This window comes from Gracilinanus agilis, chromosome 1 (assembly GCF_016433145.1).
Source record: "Gracilinanus agilis isolate LMUSP501 chromosome 1, AgileGrace, whole genome shotgun sequence".
In the NCBI taxonomy this organism is placed as follows: Eukaryota; Metazoa; Chordata; class Mammalia; order Didelphimorphia; family Didelphidae; genus Gracilinanus; species Gracilinanus agilis.
Genome location: NC_058130.1, coordinates 559,508,163 through 559,525,811, shown reverse-complemented (window position 1 = coordinate 559,525,811; position 17,649 = coordinate 559,508,163). Strand labels below are relative to the sequence as shown.

At 35.3% G+C, this 17,649-nt stretch overlaps 1 protein-coding gene across 2 annotated transcripts in view; it reads left to right on the top strand.

Moving 5' to 3' along the window:
* The window catches only part of SPIRE1 (spire type actin nucleation factor 1), a 248,136-nt gene that overhangs the window by 165,867 nt on the left and 64,620 nt on the right, over window positions 1-17,649 (top strand). For both annotated transcript variants that reach the window (XM_044667073.1, XM_044667065.1), the window contains exons 5-6: window positions 6,379-6,456; window positions 9,859-10,023. In XM_044667073.1, the coding sequence (XP_044523008.1) occupies window positions 6,379-6,456; window positions 9,859-10,023 (243 nt within the window). The remainder of the gene's footprint in view (window positions 1-6,378; window positions 6,457-9,858; window positions 10,024-17,649) is intronic.

Below are 17,649 nucleotides of genomic sequence, written 5' to 3'. Positions count from 1 at the left end.
ATAGAAACCTTTCCTTGTTGCCAAACTGGATTTAGATCCTGCCAATCTTGCAAATTCATCACTTGTAAAAGAAAGTGTTTACCACCAAATGTCTGTAAGAATGCCATTTGTTGAATTTTAATTAGATCATCTGTTATTCTGAACTTTCTAGGGCCCCTTTCAATCCCCATTTAGTCTCTTGTTTGAATTACTGGTCCAAGTGTTGGTGCCTTTAAAGGAATGCTTTGGATTTTTTTTCTCATCTCATTAAAAACAATCTATTCCAAGTTCTTGCTCCTTTTTGCCTTTATTCTTATCTACTACAATGCTTCTAACTGGATTTTCTCCTTAAGATATAATCTATGAGCATTTTCAGCTTCAAAATTATATGATTATTTGATGATTATTTTATTGTGGTATAGATTGCCTTCTAGAAAGGGAGTAGAAATGAGGATAAGTAAAGGATCTATTCAGGAGACAGATACAAGAGAGATATTGCCCACTCTGCTGAAGGATGGCAAAGGTCTTGCTGTAATCCCTGTCACTCTGTGCCCTTTTCTTAACAAAGATTATTGTTGACTAATTAATTGAGAAAGTCCAGAAAGGAGACCAAGTAGTGGGCTATTACAATATTCTAGGTAAAAGAGGTTAAAATTTTTTAATTTAATTAATTAATTTAGAATGTTTTTCCATGGTTACATGATTCATGTTCTTTCCCTCCCCTCCTACCTGCCTCTTCCCGGAGCCAACGAGCTTCTATTGGATTTTACATATATCATTGTTCAAAACCTATTTCCATATTGTTAATATTTGCATTAGATTGAACATTTAAAGTCAACATCCCCAATCATATACCCATCAAACCATGTGATCTATCATATGTTTTTCTTTTGCTTTTCTACTCCCACAGTTCTTTCTCTGGATGTGGATAGCATTGTTTCTCATAAGTCCCTCAGAATTATCCTGGATCATTGCATTGCTTCTAGTAGCGAAGTCTATTACATTCGATTGTGCCACAGTGTATCAGTCTCTGTGTACAATGTTATGCTCCTTTAGGTGAAAGAGATTTTGAACTAAGATGGAGGTTATGTGAGTGAAAAGGAGGTAGAAATGAGAGATGATGCCTTTCTTTTGGAGTAGAATATTTAAATTGATATCAAATTGATGGTTTATCATTTTAATACTTTCTCTAATATAGTTGTAGTTTTCTTGCTTATAATTTGTTGCATATTTAAAATATTTATCCAGAAATAGTAATAGTATTACATCTTTAAAAATATGTATTATAGAGAAGTTTGGGGCAAATGCAAATTATACCATAGAATCAGATAGTAGAAACTGTCTATTGTTAGTAGCCAATATTATTAACTTTTAAAAAATTGAACATTTGAGACAATAATATGGAAATGGGTTTGAGTGTTTTTATATAAATATGTATGTGTATACATATATATATGTGTGTGTGTATGTATGTGTATATATATATGTGTGTGTGTGTATGTATGTGTATATATATATATGTATATATATATATCCCAGTGGAATTACTTGTAAAAATAAAGTGCAATGAATTGATTACTGATTATAAACTGATTAGATACTCTGCTTGTGCTTACAAAGTATCTTCAATTTATATAATTGAAGTGAAGCTTATAAGTAAACTTCTCTTCAGGGCCAGGTGCAAGTTCACTAAGGAGACTCTTATATAAAAACAAACTATTTATTGAGAATATAAGGATAAAAAAGGATTTCTAACTCTAAGGGATTCTAACTCCACCCAACTAAAATTTCCTGGTTCTGCAAGGAACCACTTCTCCTGTTTCCATAGGCTTCACTGATCCTTCATGATCTGACTAACCCAAATTTTCCATATCTACAATAAAACTAATACTCTTATCCTTATACGAAGTATATAATATTTAACTTTGTCTCCAAGTCATAAAAATAACAAAGGCTAGCTGGCTGAGCCTCAGCAAGGACCAAGTTAGGACTCTGAGCCTTAGCAGACTCAGTCCAAACCAAAGACCAGGTTTTTCTTTGGTCTTCTCAGATATAAAAACAATTTATGAAACAGCAATAAACAGTCACTAGTGTTTCCCAAGTTGGAAAAGAAAAATCACTTAGCTCCTTCAGGTTTTTCCCCTCCTTTCCTTCTACCTTAGACAGTGAGGAGAGAGAGAGAAAAGATGATGTCACCTCCTCCCAGCACTCTGAGAAAGAGAGGAGAGAGAGAGAAAGTAACTGCTCCCCTCAGAGTAACTGCCACACCCAGAGAGCATAACTGTCACAGAAAAAACTGTTAAACTTCCCACACACACTGTCAACATTTGAAACTGACACTGTGTCTCACATCTGTTTTTAAACTCCAATTCTTTCTCAAGCCAGCTTCTCTACTTCTTATCTCTAAGCTAATATAATAAGACTTAATTTCTAATATCAGCCCCATATTGTCAACTCCAGGAGGGGGTAGGGAAAAAAACATGAATCATGGAACCATGGAAAAAATTTAAAAATAAATTAAAAAAATAAGAAATGAAAACAAATTGAGCGTTTAAGAGGCAGCATGACATAGAGGAAAGAGAGACAGCCTCAGAATCATGAAGACTTTGGCTAAAGCCCCATCTCTTGTTCCATTTAACCTCAAAGGGTAGAATCAGAAGGTAGTAAAGAAGCAAACATAGGCCCGATATTGGGGAAAACTTACTACAAACTTATTGAAATATGGAATGGACATTCATTCAAACTTGAGTTTTGCAAGAAAGAATGACCTTTTGCAAAGTATTTTGTAGAATTGACATTTTCCTTTAGACCTTCCATATTTTCCCATTGTATTGAGAGAACCATTATTGACTGACCTTCCAGTTGAGTGGGGTAAAATGACTTCCTACTCAAATTATAATTATGGAGTCAGAAAGTGAGAGTAGAAGAAGCAGTCTTTATTCTTTCTTATGAGAAAAGGCAAATACCCTACTATGGCAAATGCAATGCCTGGGCTCAGAACTAAACATTATATATGTTTCTGACTCCATTGTCTGGGGGGCCAGGACTCACAATATAGGTACAAAGTCTAGCTCATCATGAGCCCCCTACTTGGGAGGAGTAAGGTTATGGGGAGTTAGCCATGTCTTAGGGAGTGGCTCCCTTGGTTTCTAAAGGTATTAGGAGATAGTGGAGCAGGATAGTCTGATGGCTTTCTTCCTTGAAATGAGATAAGATGTCTCCTAACTCACTGGACTTGTGGCAATAACAAAATGTTCTTGAGATCTTATTCTGCAAGCCTAAACAGACTTTCATTCTTGAAGGGGGGTAGAATGGATCTCCACCCTGAAAAGAAACATTAATTCCTTTTTTTATTCCCCACACAGTCACCCAAGTTTGCAATCTTAAAGCACTCTTTTTTTCCTTTCACCACCTCATCTATCCTTACAGTATCCAGTCTATTGCCATATTCTGTATTTTTTTCTTCATCAGTATCTCTCATTTCCTCCTCATTTTCACTCACATGGCCACCATCTTTTGTTCACAATCTCATTACTTCTCACCTAGAATTTTGTAATAGTCTCCTGCTCAGTCTGGAAATAGACATTTTCCTGGTCTCTCTTGACAAATTAATCAACAGGCATTTGTGCACAGGTTCTGTGTTAGGGAGAAGTCAAACTCTGTGACTACTGTGGTCCCTCCTAAACAATTCAGAATTTCTGATTTTTCTTTTTGTTTTGTTCAAAAGAATCAGCTAATATATCATGTTCACCAGTATAAATGAATTCAAACTGTTCTGAACAATTAATTCATGGAAGTAATGTTTAAAAGATTCTAGTAAGCAAAAACTTTGGCACATAAAGAAATTATAATTACTAGTTGGAGAATGTGTCTGAAAAATAGACAATTGCCATGTGGTTTCTCTTGGATGGAACCTTCTTGCCATATTTCAAATATTGAAGCAGCTGTCATTACATTTGCTCAGTCAGAAACCAACAGTATCATGTTAGGCAAGAATATAATTGATAGGATATAATTTTCCACGGGCAGGCCAGTAAATATGTAACTAACTTCCAAGATTCTGATTCAGTTTTATTGCTGAACAGAAGTCTGCAGCTTTTAACCTTGCATTTGAAGCTCTTTGTTTTGATTCAGTAAGTGTTAACTTTTTAATATTTTATAATTATTTACTGGTCACCTCAAATGAATCAAAATTAAAATTATATAAAGGCCTAGTTGGATAAGGATTTTCTAAGGAGTCTTATATTAATAAAATTTTTTGTGATTTTATGAAGAAATAAAAAAGGGGTTTTATTTGAAATTCCCAAACTATTTTTTATAGCAAAGAAAAATTGAAATTTGAAACAGTTTAGGTTAGTAAAATTTATTTTCTTAATTTTTTATTGTTGTTCAAATTGAGTTCTAGGAGACAGAAAGAAAATCTTTCTTACCATTAGGAAGAATATTTTCTGTTTTCATTTTAACTGTTTATGTAATATTTGAATTACATCATGGATAAGGAGAATTCACAAGTCATTTGCTTTTCTGATCTCTGCTCCAACTCTGAATTCTCCTAAGAATATTCCAATATAGTTCATGTCTGAGTCTTTACAGAAAATCTGTATCTTCAGGTTTCATACAAACTCTTCAGTCATTGAATGAATCTGAGAAAGGCTTTATTTAACCCTACAAAAACTGTCAAAACATAAAAGACATATATCTTATTTGATAAACAGTCAAAAGTAACTCTCCCATTCTGGTGACTCTTCATTACCCTAGGAATCTATACAATCACCTTCAGGTTAATATTTCTTCCCTGGTTGAGAGGCCTATCCTAAAGAGTAGTTAGTAGTCTAAGAGCTGTCTAGGCAATTGAAATTACTAATCACTATTATATCATGCTTCCAATCCTATGATCTGTTTCTTTTATGTCCAGGTAGTCTGTAGCAGATTTTGTATAAAACAATAAGAATATTACTTCATTAGATCTATACCAAAATGCTCTCTACCCTTTGACTCCTTAATTTCTTCATGAGTATATTTTCTTAATATGCAATAATATATATATGTAAATATATAACCATTTCTGTCCCCTTTCACCTGTCCTATTCTATCTGCAAAAGGGTCATCCCTTTCAAAACCATTTATTGTAGTCATAGATTTCAGCCTACCAGTGCTAGTGGTACCTACTAAGGTCAAACTTGTCTCCTTACACTAATTAATCTTTATTTTACTTTGCTCATTACTCAGATTTGGCATTTATTTATAGGCATCTTTGGCCATGGGTTTTAATTGCTAATTCACTTCCTGAATTTTTGTTTTCTACAGATTTGTGGACATTTTTACTGCTATTCTTTCAATACTGTGCCTATTCCATGTGGTATCTAGTTAGCTTGTTTAATATAATTTAGATAGCTTTTCCCTCTCATCCAGCTTTGCAGTTTGCCATTCAAATTAAAATTTGCAAGATTCCTGAGGAAAAACATCCTTACCAGCTCCATAACATCAGAACTTATTATTTCTAATAAAGAGCTTTTTGTGATTCTTCTTCATTAAAGACTTTTTGTGGGTGTTGAGGGGGAAAGGAAAAACCCTCAAAGGTAAAAAATAGATTTGGGCTATAAAAGGAAAAGGCCTCCCAAGGTTGTTGAGAATCAAATGAAATAATTGTAAAATGTGGGCAGCTAGGTGGAGAATGGATAGAGTGCTGGGCCTGAAGTCACAAAGACTTGTCTTTTGGTGTTCAAATCCAGCCTCAGATGCTTACTAGCTGTGTGACCTTGGAAAAGTCACTTAACCCTGTTTGCCTCAGTTTTTTTCCTCTGTAAAATGAACTGCAAAAAGAAATGGCAAATCACTCCATTATCTTTGCTAAGAAAACCCCAAATGGGGTCATGAAGAGTCAGACACAACTGAAGCAACCGAACAACAAAACACAGTGCCTGGCACATAGTGTTATGTAAATGTTTAAAGGAAAAAAAAGTATTCTTTGAAGTGACCAGTGGAGATCAGGCAGTTTCACAATACTTGTACTTGATTAATTGATAGCTTTATTAATATTTATTTAATATGAACTTGTTGATGGTGATAAAATCAGTTATTGTCACATGAGAATATTTTTCTTAATGAAATTACTTGAAAGCTGTGAATCAAATGACCTCCTGAAGTACTGGACTTAGAAACCTATCAATTATGATCATAATCATAAAACTGCAGTTTTCTTGGCCATCTCTTTGACTCTAGGGAAAACTTCAAGCCATTTAAAAATCGATTATCCTTTTCTAGAGACTTCAGTAAAGGAGTCCTCATATCTATGATTTCTTTGAAGAGTTCAGTAGATTTTAATTTTACAAAGTAGCTTAACTAAATTTTCTTAAATAGTTTTGTTTAACTGATTTCTTTTTCTTTCTTAACTGACAGAATCTTAAGAAGATTCAGGAAATGGAAAAAAGTGATGAAACCAGTACAGACCTAGATGAGCTGAAAAATGCAGATTGGGTAAGATTCCTTTAAAAATAATTCTTTTTATTTTATTTATTTTTTAGGAAGGAGTTATTATATTCTAACTTCTTTTTTTCTGTAAAGACTTTCTATGGTGGTAGTTTTGATTAACAATATTAGATTGCATTCTGAATGCTCAGTCTGACACTCAAAAATATAACCGCTAAATTTTTTTTAATTTTAGCTTCCAATTTTATTAGAAGGACATATATATATATATATTTTAATAAGGACATATATACACACACACACATATACATACATATATATATATAAGGTGTTTGACCTTTTAAAAAAACATTCAGTCATTAAATAGTAGCATAGCAAATTGCTCAATGAAGATCTGAACTTAAGTTCTATTTTTAGTATAACAAGAATTAAAAGTAGAATGTAACCTAATATATCACAAATATTAAGAAATTTGTTATTCAGGTCACTGAAGTAAAGTTTTTCTTTTATTTTTTTTGAAGCATCCAGATTTTGGAGATACTGGCACTTTTTACTAATGTTAATGAATCTCTCACTTTTAAAAATATAAACCAATATTTAATAGTATTGATTAGGTTGAAGAAGATGATGATGATAATTAACATTTCTATGAATCAGGCAGTGTGTAAGCACTTTATAATTATAACCTCATTTGATCCTCACAACAACCCTGGGAGAAAATTGTTATTATTATCCCCATTTTACAAATGGGTAAACTAAACCAAAGATGAAGTGAATTGCCCCAGGTCACTCAACTAGTTAGTGTCTAAGACCAGATTTGAACACAAGTCTTGTAAAGATGGGTCCAGTTGGCAATGGTTAAGCAATAGAGCCACAGCAGGGATAAGCTGAAAGGACTAGCAGGAGGAATCTTCCTCACTCCAGGCCTGGTTCTCTATCCTTGACCCTTATTTCCTTTGTGACCCCTAAGCAATTTATTTAACATTTCTGGCCCTCACTTTGTTTGTAAAATGAGAGTTAAATTAGATGATCTCTCATATCCTTTTAGCTTTAAATCCTATGATTCTACAATATTTAACTCCAGTAAATATTCTACAATATTTAACACAGTAACTCCAAGAACTCAGAATTGTGTGAAGAGCCTACTCATGGTTCATAGAGCTCCAGCAATTAGATCTGGGAGGGACTTTAGAGGCCCCCTAATCCAACCTAATCATTTTATAAAGGAAGAAATTGAGGTTCAGATTTAAGTGGCTTTTCCAAGGTCACATAACCTGAAAGTAGAAGAGCTAGAATTGAATTTATTTCTTAACTATTCCAAATCCAGTGCTTCTTCCAATGGATGAATGAATGGAAAAGCGTTTATCAAATATAAAAAAAGAAATGAAAATGTATTTCAGGAACTGAAGCCATTGTTTTCAAGTATGTAATAAAAGAAACCTATTCCCTCTCTCAAGCAAACCTGATAATCCATGATAAAAGAATAATTTATTATAGTCATAGGCAACAGGGTAGCACAGTGATTAGAGCACTAGGCCTGGAATCAGGAAGACCTGAGTTCAAATGTGGCTTTAGATACTTACTGACTGTGTGACTCTGGCCAAGTCACATAATTTCCGTTTACCTCAGGCTATTCATCTGTAAAATAGGGATACTAATAGCAACCTAACTTGCAAGGTTATTATGAGGTTCAATTGAGATATAATTGAAAAGTGCACTAGCATAGTGCCTGTCACAGAATGCTATAGAAATGTTAGCTATTATTGTTGTTGTTGTCGTCATCATCGTCATTGACAGCAGAAGCAAGTGATGAATGAATGAATGAAAAATCATTTATTAATCACTTTATATGTGTTAATGACTATGCTAAGCTCTTAGGATACAAATAGAAAAGCCAAGATAATTACTTCTCTTAAGGGACTTAGATTCTAATAGAAGAGACAATACACATAGGAGAGTTGTGGCCAGGGAAAAGCACTTTGATCAGGGAAGTCATTAAGAAAGCCAGTAGGGTTAAAGGGGGTGAATTGACAAAACTTAAGTAGAAAAAATTGCAAAGTTGATTTGATCATAATTTATGGTTCCAGAATTGGAAGTGGATTGTGGAAGAGAGAGCAATGGGAAAAAAAGTGTTAAGCAACTGATGAGCCTATGGAGGAGAATGATGGCTGATAGTTTCTTGAAATAGTGGTGCATGGGAGGCAATTACCGATCAGGACAATAGGTCCCCAGGGCAGAAGTCCCATCATTACAAATGTTAACTCTGATAAATCTAATAGTCATACCTTGAAACAACATAATTTAGAAATTGGTCTGACCCACTAGTAAGAAAAGCAGACTATACTTTTGGTTGTAGTGTAACAACTATAATCTTTTAAATTTTCATTGTGCTTTTTTATAGCTTAAAGAGGGATTCCACAAACATGTCATTTAACCTTTACAACACTGTAAGGTAGACAGGATTCAGGTATTAGATCTCACCTTCTTCATCCTTCTAACCACCCCCAACCCATTTATTTAAGGAATATAAGAAACAGACACATATTCTTTGTTCTGAAATAATAGATAGAGATAGAGGTAAGGGAATGAGATGATATTTTGAGTCTTTCCTACCTCACAGAGTTCTTATGGGAATCAAACGATGAGTTTGTGATATTCTTTAAATTTTGTGAAATCTGTGAGATCCCTTTTATAACCTGTAGAGTACAAAGTATGAATTTGGCTTGATTCAAGTTTTAAAAGTAATATTGCTTAACTTTAAAAAAATTTTTTTAAACCCTAATATCTTTTATATATATCTTTCTAAATTAATTTTATTTGATACAGGGCTAGGCAATGGGGATTAAGTGACTTGCCCAGGGTCACACAGCTAGGAAGTGTCTGAAGCCAGATTTGAACCTAGGACCTCCTGGCTCTAGGCCTGGCTCTCAATCCACTGAGCCATCCAGCTTCCCCCAATATTGATTAACTTTTGACTAAAGATTTAGGTTTTGATATTGGCTCTGTCAGTAACTGTGAGGTTAGGATCCTAACGCCTGACTCCTAGTTGATTACTGTTTCCATACTCTTACAGAATCTTATGAGAATGTTTGTTTTCCCTTAATTTTTATTTCTCTATTTGTGTTTTCTTTTGTCCCTTATCTTTTCTAGAATACAAATTGCCAGTATTGTTTAACATGGAAAATAGATTGTGATTTACCAATGGTGATGGCAAGATGTAGGAATTTAAAATATACCCATGAAAATGATTTAAACTCAGTTTTTAAGAGAGAGAGACCAATTCCCAACACCTTACATACATCGACCTTTTTCACCTTAAATTCTTATAGTTTTCTTTTGTGGGCTACTACGAGTCTAAGATTCTTTTTAGTTTATATTGCACAAATATTTCAGAAGAAAACATTAAGACATATATCTACTGGTGTTGGTTTTTCTTCTTTTTCTTTTTAGGCTCGATTCTGGGTACAGGTGATGAGGGATTTGCGGAATGGTGTAAAACTAAAGAAGGTTCAAGAAAGACAGTATAATCCATTGCCAATTGAATATCAACTCACACCTTATGAGATGTTAATGGATGACATTCGCTGCAAACGCTACACTTTGAGGAAGGTAATGGTAAGTAACAAAAGGGTTTATAATAAAAACAAATAGTTATTCCTTTCTATTGTTATTTGAAAATGACTTATACGAATCATTTCTTAAGTTTACTACTTTTTACTAAGAACTGCATCCATCTAGTGTTTGGTTAAATATATAGTCTAAATGTGAATTTAGTTTCTTTTATTATTTAGTCATTTTAATATTCTTTATGTTCTACTACTTTCCAATTTTGGGGAGATTCTGCTTTACTTCCATATGTTTATTTATCAATCTGTCAACAAGCATTTGAGTGTCTGCTAGATGCTAGGCACTATGCTAATTACTGGGAACATGACAAAAGCAGGCTAGTCCCAGAGCTCAGGAATCAGGATATACTCAAAAGGTTCTATGATCTCAGCAATTTGGGTGTTTTCTATAGTGATTCAGAGCATCCTACCAATACTTTAACATATGGGCAGGAGTTGCAATCCATGTACAGATAATTTCATAATTATTCTGCATTTTTTGTTTCCCGGGTAAACTAAAAATTATGGGAATCTGGAAAGACTTCTTGAAGAAAGAGGCATTTGAGCTGAGTCTTAAAGAGAATTAGTGTTTCCAAGAGCTTAAATAGAAAGGGGGAAGCATTAGAAGAATGGTCAGCAGCTTCCACAAATTCATGAAGTAAAGAGATGGATAGTTGTATACAGGGGTCAGCAAATAAACTATTCTGTTTGGAATATTGAGAGAGTGAGGGAGAATAATGTATAATCTGCCTGGAAGATAAACTGGAGCCCCAGTAGAACATTTTCCATTTTATCCTAGGCAACAGGGAGACGGTAGCTTTTTGAGTCTGGAGTGAGACTTAAAGGGATACTTGGAGAGAGATGCAATGGAAAGTGACATTGGTTTGTGCTTTGCCAGTCTCCCTTTGATATGGCTATCCCAGAATGGAAAAGAAGATTAGATGCAGGAAGACCAATTAGGCTGTTGCCTCTCTGCCCAGGTATAAGGTACTCAGAGCCTAAACCCAGGTTGATGACTGTGTGAGAAGAAAAAAAGGGGGTGGATACAAAAGATATTGTGGAGGTAAAATTAAGAGGACTTAACCACTAATTAGATACAGGTGAAAGAGAATGAAGAGTTAGTTGATGGTGACTGAAGTTTCAAACCTGGGTCACTAGAAGAGTAGTGGAGTCCTCAGTAGAAGTAAGAAAACTAGGAGAGATGGATTTAAGGTTTTTTTTTATATATATATTTTTTGAATTTGAGATTCCTTGGGATGTCTAAGTTGATGTCTAGATGCAATTGGAAATATGGACTGTTAAGAAAGAGATGAAGACTGGATATGTTGATTTGGGGGTTCATCTGTATAGAGATGAAATTCGAATCCATAGGAGCTTTCACCAAGAGAAAGAATTAGAGAAAGAAGAGGAGAGGACCTCAAATGAAGCAGAGGATTAAGAGCATAGAAGAAGATGATCCTGCAAAAGATTGGTCTGACAGACAGAAAGAGAACCTTGATAAAGCAGTGAATGTCATGAAAATTCAGGGAGAAGAGACTATCCAGAAGAAGGAGTTGTTGGCAGTGTCAAATGCTACCTAGAGCTAAGGACTAGAAAAGATCTTTGAAATTAGCAGGGAAGCTCCTTGTTGGGGATAGAAGAGATTAGTTTCAGTTTGGTCGTGTAGACATACGGTCTGTTTTCAAAGTGCTTAGAAAGTGGGTGGGATATGAGAAGGTGGAGGCATCACATAAAGCAAGAGTTTTTTGTCTTGTCTTTTTTTTTTCTTTATTTTTTTCTACAAGTTTGGTCATTGAAAGAGAGATAGTTTTAAGAGTGTGGCCTAAGGGAGTTAGAGGGGTCCAGTGAAGATATTCTTAAGGATGAGAGAATGAAAAGAGCCAATGGAGAAGGATTGTTTGAAAATTAGGGAAAGAAAACATTGTGTTTTCCTTCTTGAAAAAGGTGATGTGAAAAATGCTAGAAAATTCAAAATTATAGTTGGTCATATTTAAAATAGTAACATTTCTTTGATGTAGTAAGGGTTCTTAAGAAATAGGTATCTACTCTTTGTTACACTATTACTAGGATGTTTAAAAGACTCAGAAATGGGTCTTATTGTATCCAAAACTTTGATTGTCTTTTGTTGATTCCTACCTTTCAATGTTCTCTGTTACAGTAGAGAATGGGCAGCTAGGTGACGCAGTGGATAGAGTGCCGGGCCTGGAGTCAGGAAGACCTGAGTTCAAATCCAGCCTCAGACACTTACTAGCTGGGTGACCCTGGGCAAGTCACTTAACCCTGTTTGCCTCAGTTTCCTCATCTGTAAAATGAGCTGGAGAAGGAAATGGCAAACCACTCCAGTATCTTTGCCAAGAAAACCCCAAATGGGGTCACGAAGAATTGGATATGACTGAAATGACTGAACAACAACAACAAAACAGTAGAGAATACTTCTATGTTCTCTTCTGAAAGACACGGACAACTTACTCTTTATTAAAACATATAAATTTGCAAACTCTGTTGAAAAAATTATGTTGTCCTAAAAGAAGGAAGAGTTTAGGAATATTTGGGTATGTGTTAGATTGAGCTATCTGGCAAATAGCAGCAGTGTTTTCCCTACCTGCCAGGTCTGTTCTGCAAATCACCATAACCAAGAAATGAGGCATCTAGCCAGTGCATATTAAATCTTTTGGAATTAGAAAGAGAAAGATCTGCATTCATGTTCTGTATCCAATACTTTCTAAAGCTTTATATTCTTGAACAATCCACTTAACTCTCTGTGTCTCAGTTTCCTTATGACCAAAAGGAAATAGTTGGGCTTGAACGCTTCTAAAATCCCTTTCATCTCTAAGTCTCTTATCCTGCTATTTCCCTTTAGACCCCTCTGTGAACTGAAGAAGAAACTTGGTATCCACTATTACATTTTATAGTATTACATGTCTCATATAAAACAAAAGAAACTTTGTATAATACCCATCTAAAAATAACCAGCCAAGTCAGTGCCCTAAGGTGTTGGAGGACACAAGAAAAACCTTTTTCTGACTATTTCTGTCTAGGAGATAATGTGATTGATAATAATGCTTGAGAATATATTAAACCTCCAATTGTGAGACCTACTCCACATGAAGTCTGTGGTAGCTATAACAGCAATATAACAGTCAATCACCAAGCATTTATTAAATCCTCTCTATATTCTAGGCATTATGCTAAATTCTAGGAATACAAAGACAAGAGATAAAATTGCTTGCCTTCAAGGAGCTTACTCCTGTAGAGGGAAACAATATGTATGCCTCTGCATATGCAAACTGTAAATGCACTATAATTTCATGTAAGATACTAATCCCTGAGGGGATCAGGAAAGTCAATTAGTTACTAAGTATTTACAAAGCATTTATTATATGCTAAGCACTATGCTAAACACTAGGATACTAAGAAAGGCAGAAACAATTCCTTTTAAGGAGTTCACAATCTAATGAATTAGGTAATATGTAAACAATTATGTACAAACAAGATGTGTATGGGGTGTTTGTATAAAGAAACACACACACACACACACACACACACACACTCTCTCTCTCTCTCTCTCTCTCTCTCTCTCTCTCTNTTAGGTAATATGTAAACAATTATGTACAAACAAGATGTGTATGGGGTGTTTGTATAAAGAAACACACACACACACACACACACACTCTCTCTGTCTCTCTCTCTCTCTCTCTCTCTCTCTCTTTCTCTCTCTCTCTCTCTCACTCTGCAAATCGAAGATCATCTGAGAAGGAAAACATGACCAGAGGTAGGGACCAGGAGGTTCCTCCTGCAGAAGGTAACATTTGAGTGGAATCTTGAAGGAAGTCAGGAAACAGATGAGAAGGGAGAGAATTCTTAGCCTGGAGGACCCCGGATGAAAGTGCATGTGAAACCTTGAGATCCAGTGTTATTAACAAAGTCAGTGTCACTGGATCATAAATTTTCTGGGAGGGGAGAAGGGAAAGGTAGGTAGGGGACAAATTAGGAGAAAGGCTTTTATTTGATTCTGGAGTTAATAGAGGCCCCTAAGTTTATTCAGTTGGGATGGGGTCGAGGAGAGACACAATCAGACCTTCACCTTAGAAAGACTATTTTGATAGCTGAATGAAGGATGGATTGGAGTGGGTAGAGAGAGGAAGGAAGACCAAATAGTAGGCATTAGAGTAGTCTAGGTATGAGGTGTTGAAGGCACCTCAGAAAAGGAGGTGATGTTAGGAAGATATAATAAATAGGAGTTAGAAACTGATTGGTATGGTGAGAGGAGGGCATGAGAGAGAATCAAGGATAAGACCTAGGTTGAGAGCCTAGGTAACCAGGAGAATAGATGGGTCCATCAAAAGTAATAAGGAAGGGTCAGCTAGATGGCTTGGCTTTGGGCAGTGATGGGCAAACTACAGCCTGTTGGCCAGATGCAGATGCGGTCCCCTGAAATGTTCTATCCTGCCTCATGACATTATTCCTAATCTGACGAATACAATGAGTAGGATACAATACAATGAAACTTTGAAAGAGTTGCCTTAGAAACAGACTGACAAATGAACATCCTTTCCTTTGGCCCCCTCTTTAAAAAGTTTGCCCATCACTGACTTAGGGAATAGAGTGCTAGGCCTGGAGTTGGGAGGACCTGGGTTCAAATCTGCCCTCAGACACTTCCTAGAGGTGTGACCCTAGGCAAGACACTTAACCCCATTTGCTTTTTTAAAAATACAGAGTCAATAGGGAAGCTGGGAAGCAGGAAATGTTTGAAGGAAAAAAGAATGAGTTATGTTTTAGGTATGTGGAATTTAAGGTTTTTTTTTTTAATAGGACAACTAGTTTAAGATGTCCAGTAGACAATTGGTGATACAAGGTCAACACTCAGGAAAGAGGTTAAGACTGGATAAATCTGAGAAGCACATGCAGTCAGTCAGTAAACATTTATTTAGTAAGTGTCTAATATGTGGGAGAGGAGCAGGGAAAGAAGATCTTTTCCTCATTTGCAGAAATTTATAGCATTGCAAACTAAAGAAAGAATAAATTTGTTATTGAAGGAATCTGTTTGATGTACATTTCTGAATTATGATGGAAGTGTGACTTGCATATTTTTATATGTGCTAAAATACCTTAATGGGCTTCTTGGAGAGTACAGCTCTCTAGGATTTTTTAAAGTAAAAATTTTTGAAGTTTATACATAAATAGCACCTAGACTCCACTATCATTCTCTCTGTTCCCTGGAGAATAAATGTTTTTAGTTCTTTAGTGTAGGAGATGAATGAGATTTCCCTGACCAGAGAACTCTTTAACACTTTTAACTCCATTATTCAATGAAACTGTAGTCTATTGTCAGCTTCTTATTTCTCTCTTTCCCCTTTCTTTCTACATCTCTACTGTTGAGAAACTCAAGTAACCAAATAGCTATGCTTCCTTAACTTACCTGTATAAGTAACATGAGATAATTGCATCTATGCATTAAGACATCTTTGCCAAATCCACTCAATTCTATCACCTAATTTTGACATAAATTGAATCTAGAATTGAGCCACAGACTCATATCCCAAATTCTAGTTATTGCAATCAAAACGCTTAAGACTTTGACTAGGATTAAATGACGTTGGATTCCAATGTTAAAATCAGTTTTAAAAATCAAGAAAATTGAAATGAGGTCTTAAGCATACAAGTCAGCCAGCAGTGGGTCTTGAAGCAACTGAATCATCAGCAACAGTTTTGAAACTTTCAGACTACAGATAATAAAGGAGTCAGATAACTGGTTAGAAAGATTACAGAGGATCTTTTGATGGCATTGGGTAAATGACTCTGTTACATTGCCCATATGCAATTCTGGGTCTCAGTCCTAAGGTGAGGAGGAGCATTAGCACACTACAACTGCAGTGGAGCAGGAATCCTGATTACAGTTTCATGGCAGAAAAGAATGCCTGAGTTTGCACAAAGACCAAAGCACAGGCCAGAACAGCAGTGACTACTTAGATCATATTACCTTGGAAGAATTAAAAACTTACAGACCCTCAGAACTAGGTCTGAAAACAGTGGTACAAAAAAATCTGAAGCTTGGGACACATTCCTTCTCCCCTGGGAGTACAACCCAACCTTAAAATGAAGTTAAAAATCAATAAATAGGCTGGAAAATTGAGCAAACAACAAAAAAAGGACCTGACCATATAAAGTTACTATGGTGACAGGGAAGATCAAAACACAAACTTAGAAGAAAACAAAATCAAAACTTTTATCATAGGATCAAAGAAAAATTTAAATTGGTCTCAGCCCCAAAAGAATTCTTGGAAGAGCTCTTGAAGGATTTAAAAAATCAAGTAAGAGAAGTGGAGGAAAATTGGGGGGGGAAATTAGGTTGCAACAAGGAAATCCTGAAAAAGAGTCAGCAGCTTATAAAGGAGAAAAAAATACTGAACAAAATAACACCTTAAAAAACAAAACAGGCCAAATGATAAGAGGCACAAAAATCACCTAAGTTAAGAACTTCTTAAAAAGCATAAATGGCCAAATGGAAAGAAGATATTCAAAAAAAAGAATTGAAGAAAAGAATTTCCTAAAAAGTAGAACTGATCAAATGGAAAAGGAGGTTCAAAGTCTCACAAATAAAAATAATTCTTAAAAAATTAGAATTGTGGAAGCTAATGACTCCATGAGACATCAAGAAATAAAAAAAAAAATGAAAAGAATAGAAAAGAGAATGAAATATACCACTGGAATACCAACTGACCTGGGAAATAGATCAGGGAGAAATAATCTAAGAATTACTGGACTACCTGAAAGCCATGATTGAGGGGAAAAAAAGAGACTGGATATCATCTTTCAAGAAACTATCAAGGAAAATTTCCTCAATATCTTAGAACCAGAGGGTAAAATAGAAATGTAAAGAATCAAACTATTACCTCCTGAAAGTGATGCTAAAGTGAAAATTCCCAGGAATAATAGCCAAATTTCAGGGCTCCCTGGTCAAAGAGAAAATATTGCAAGTAGCCAGGGAAAAATAATTCAAATATCATGGAGCCACAGTCAAGATTACCCAAGATTTAGCAGCTTCTACATTAAAGGATCAGAGGTTTTAGAATATGATATTCTGGAGGGCAAAGGAGCTATGATGAAAACAAAGAATCATGTACCTAGCAAAATTGAATTTAATCACTTAGAGTAGTGATGGGCAAATTATTCCCTGCTGGCCAGATCCAGGCCGTAGTTTGCCCATCACTGCCTTAAGCAATTCCCTAGTCACTACATCTGGATGCGGGGGGGTAAGGGGGGGGGGTGTAGTGATTAGAGAATTGCTTAAGGCAGTGATGGGCAAATTACAGCCTGGATCTGTCCCATGGGGAATAATTTGCCCATCCCAGCCTTAGAGGAAAAAGTGGATATTTAATGACATAGAAGACTTTAAAGCATTCCTGATGAAAAGACCACAGCCTGGTAAAAAATATGGCTCTCAAATGCAAGACTCAAGAGAAGCATACATAATTAAATAGGGAAGCAAAATCATAAGGAATTCACTAAGGTGAAATTATTTATATTCCCACATGAGAGGATGATACATGTAACTCCTAAGAACTTTATCATTATCAGTTAGATGTACACACAGACAAAGGACACAGGTATGAGTTGATTATGATGGGATGATATA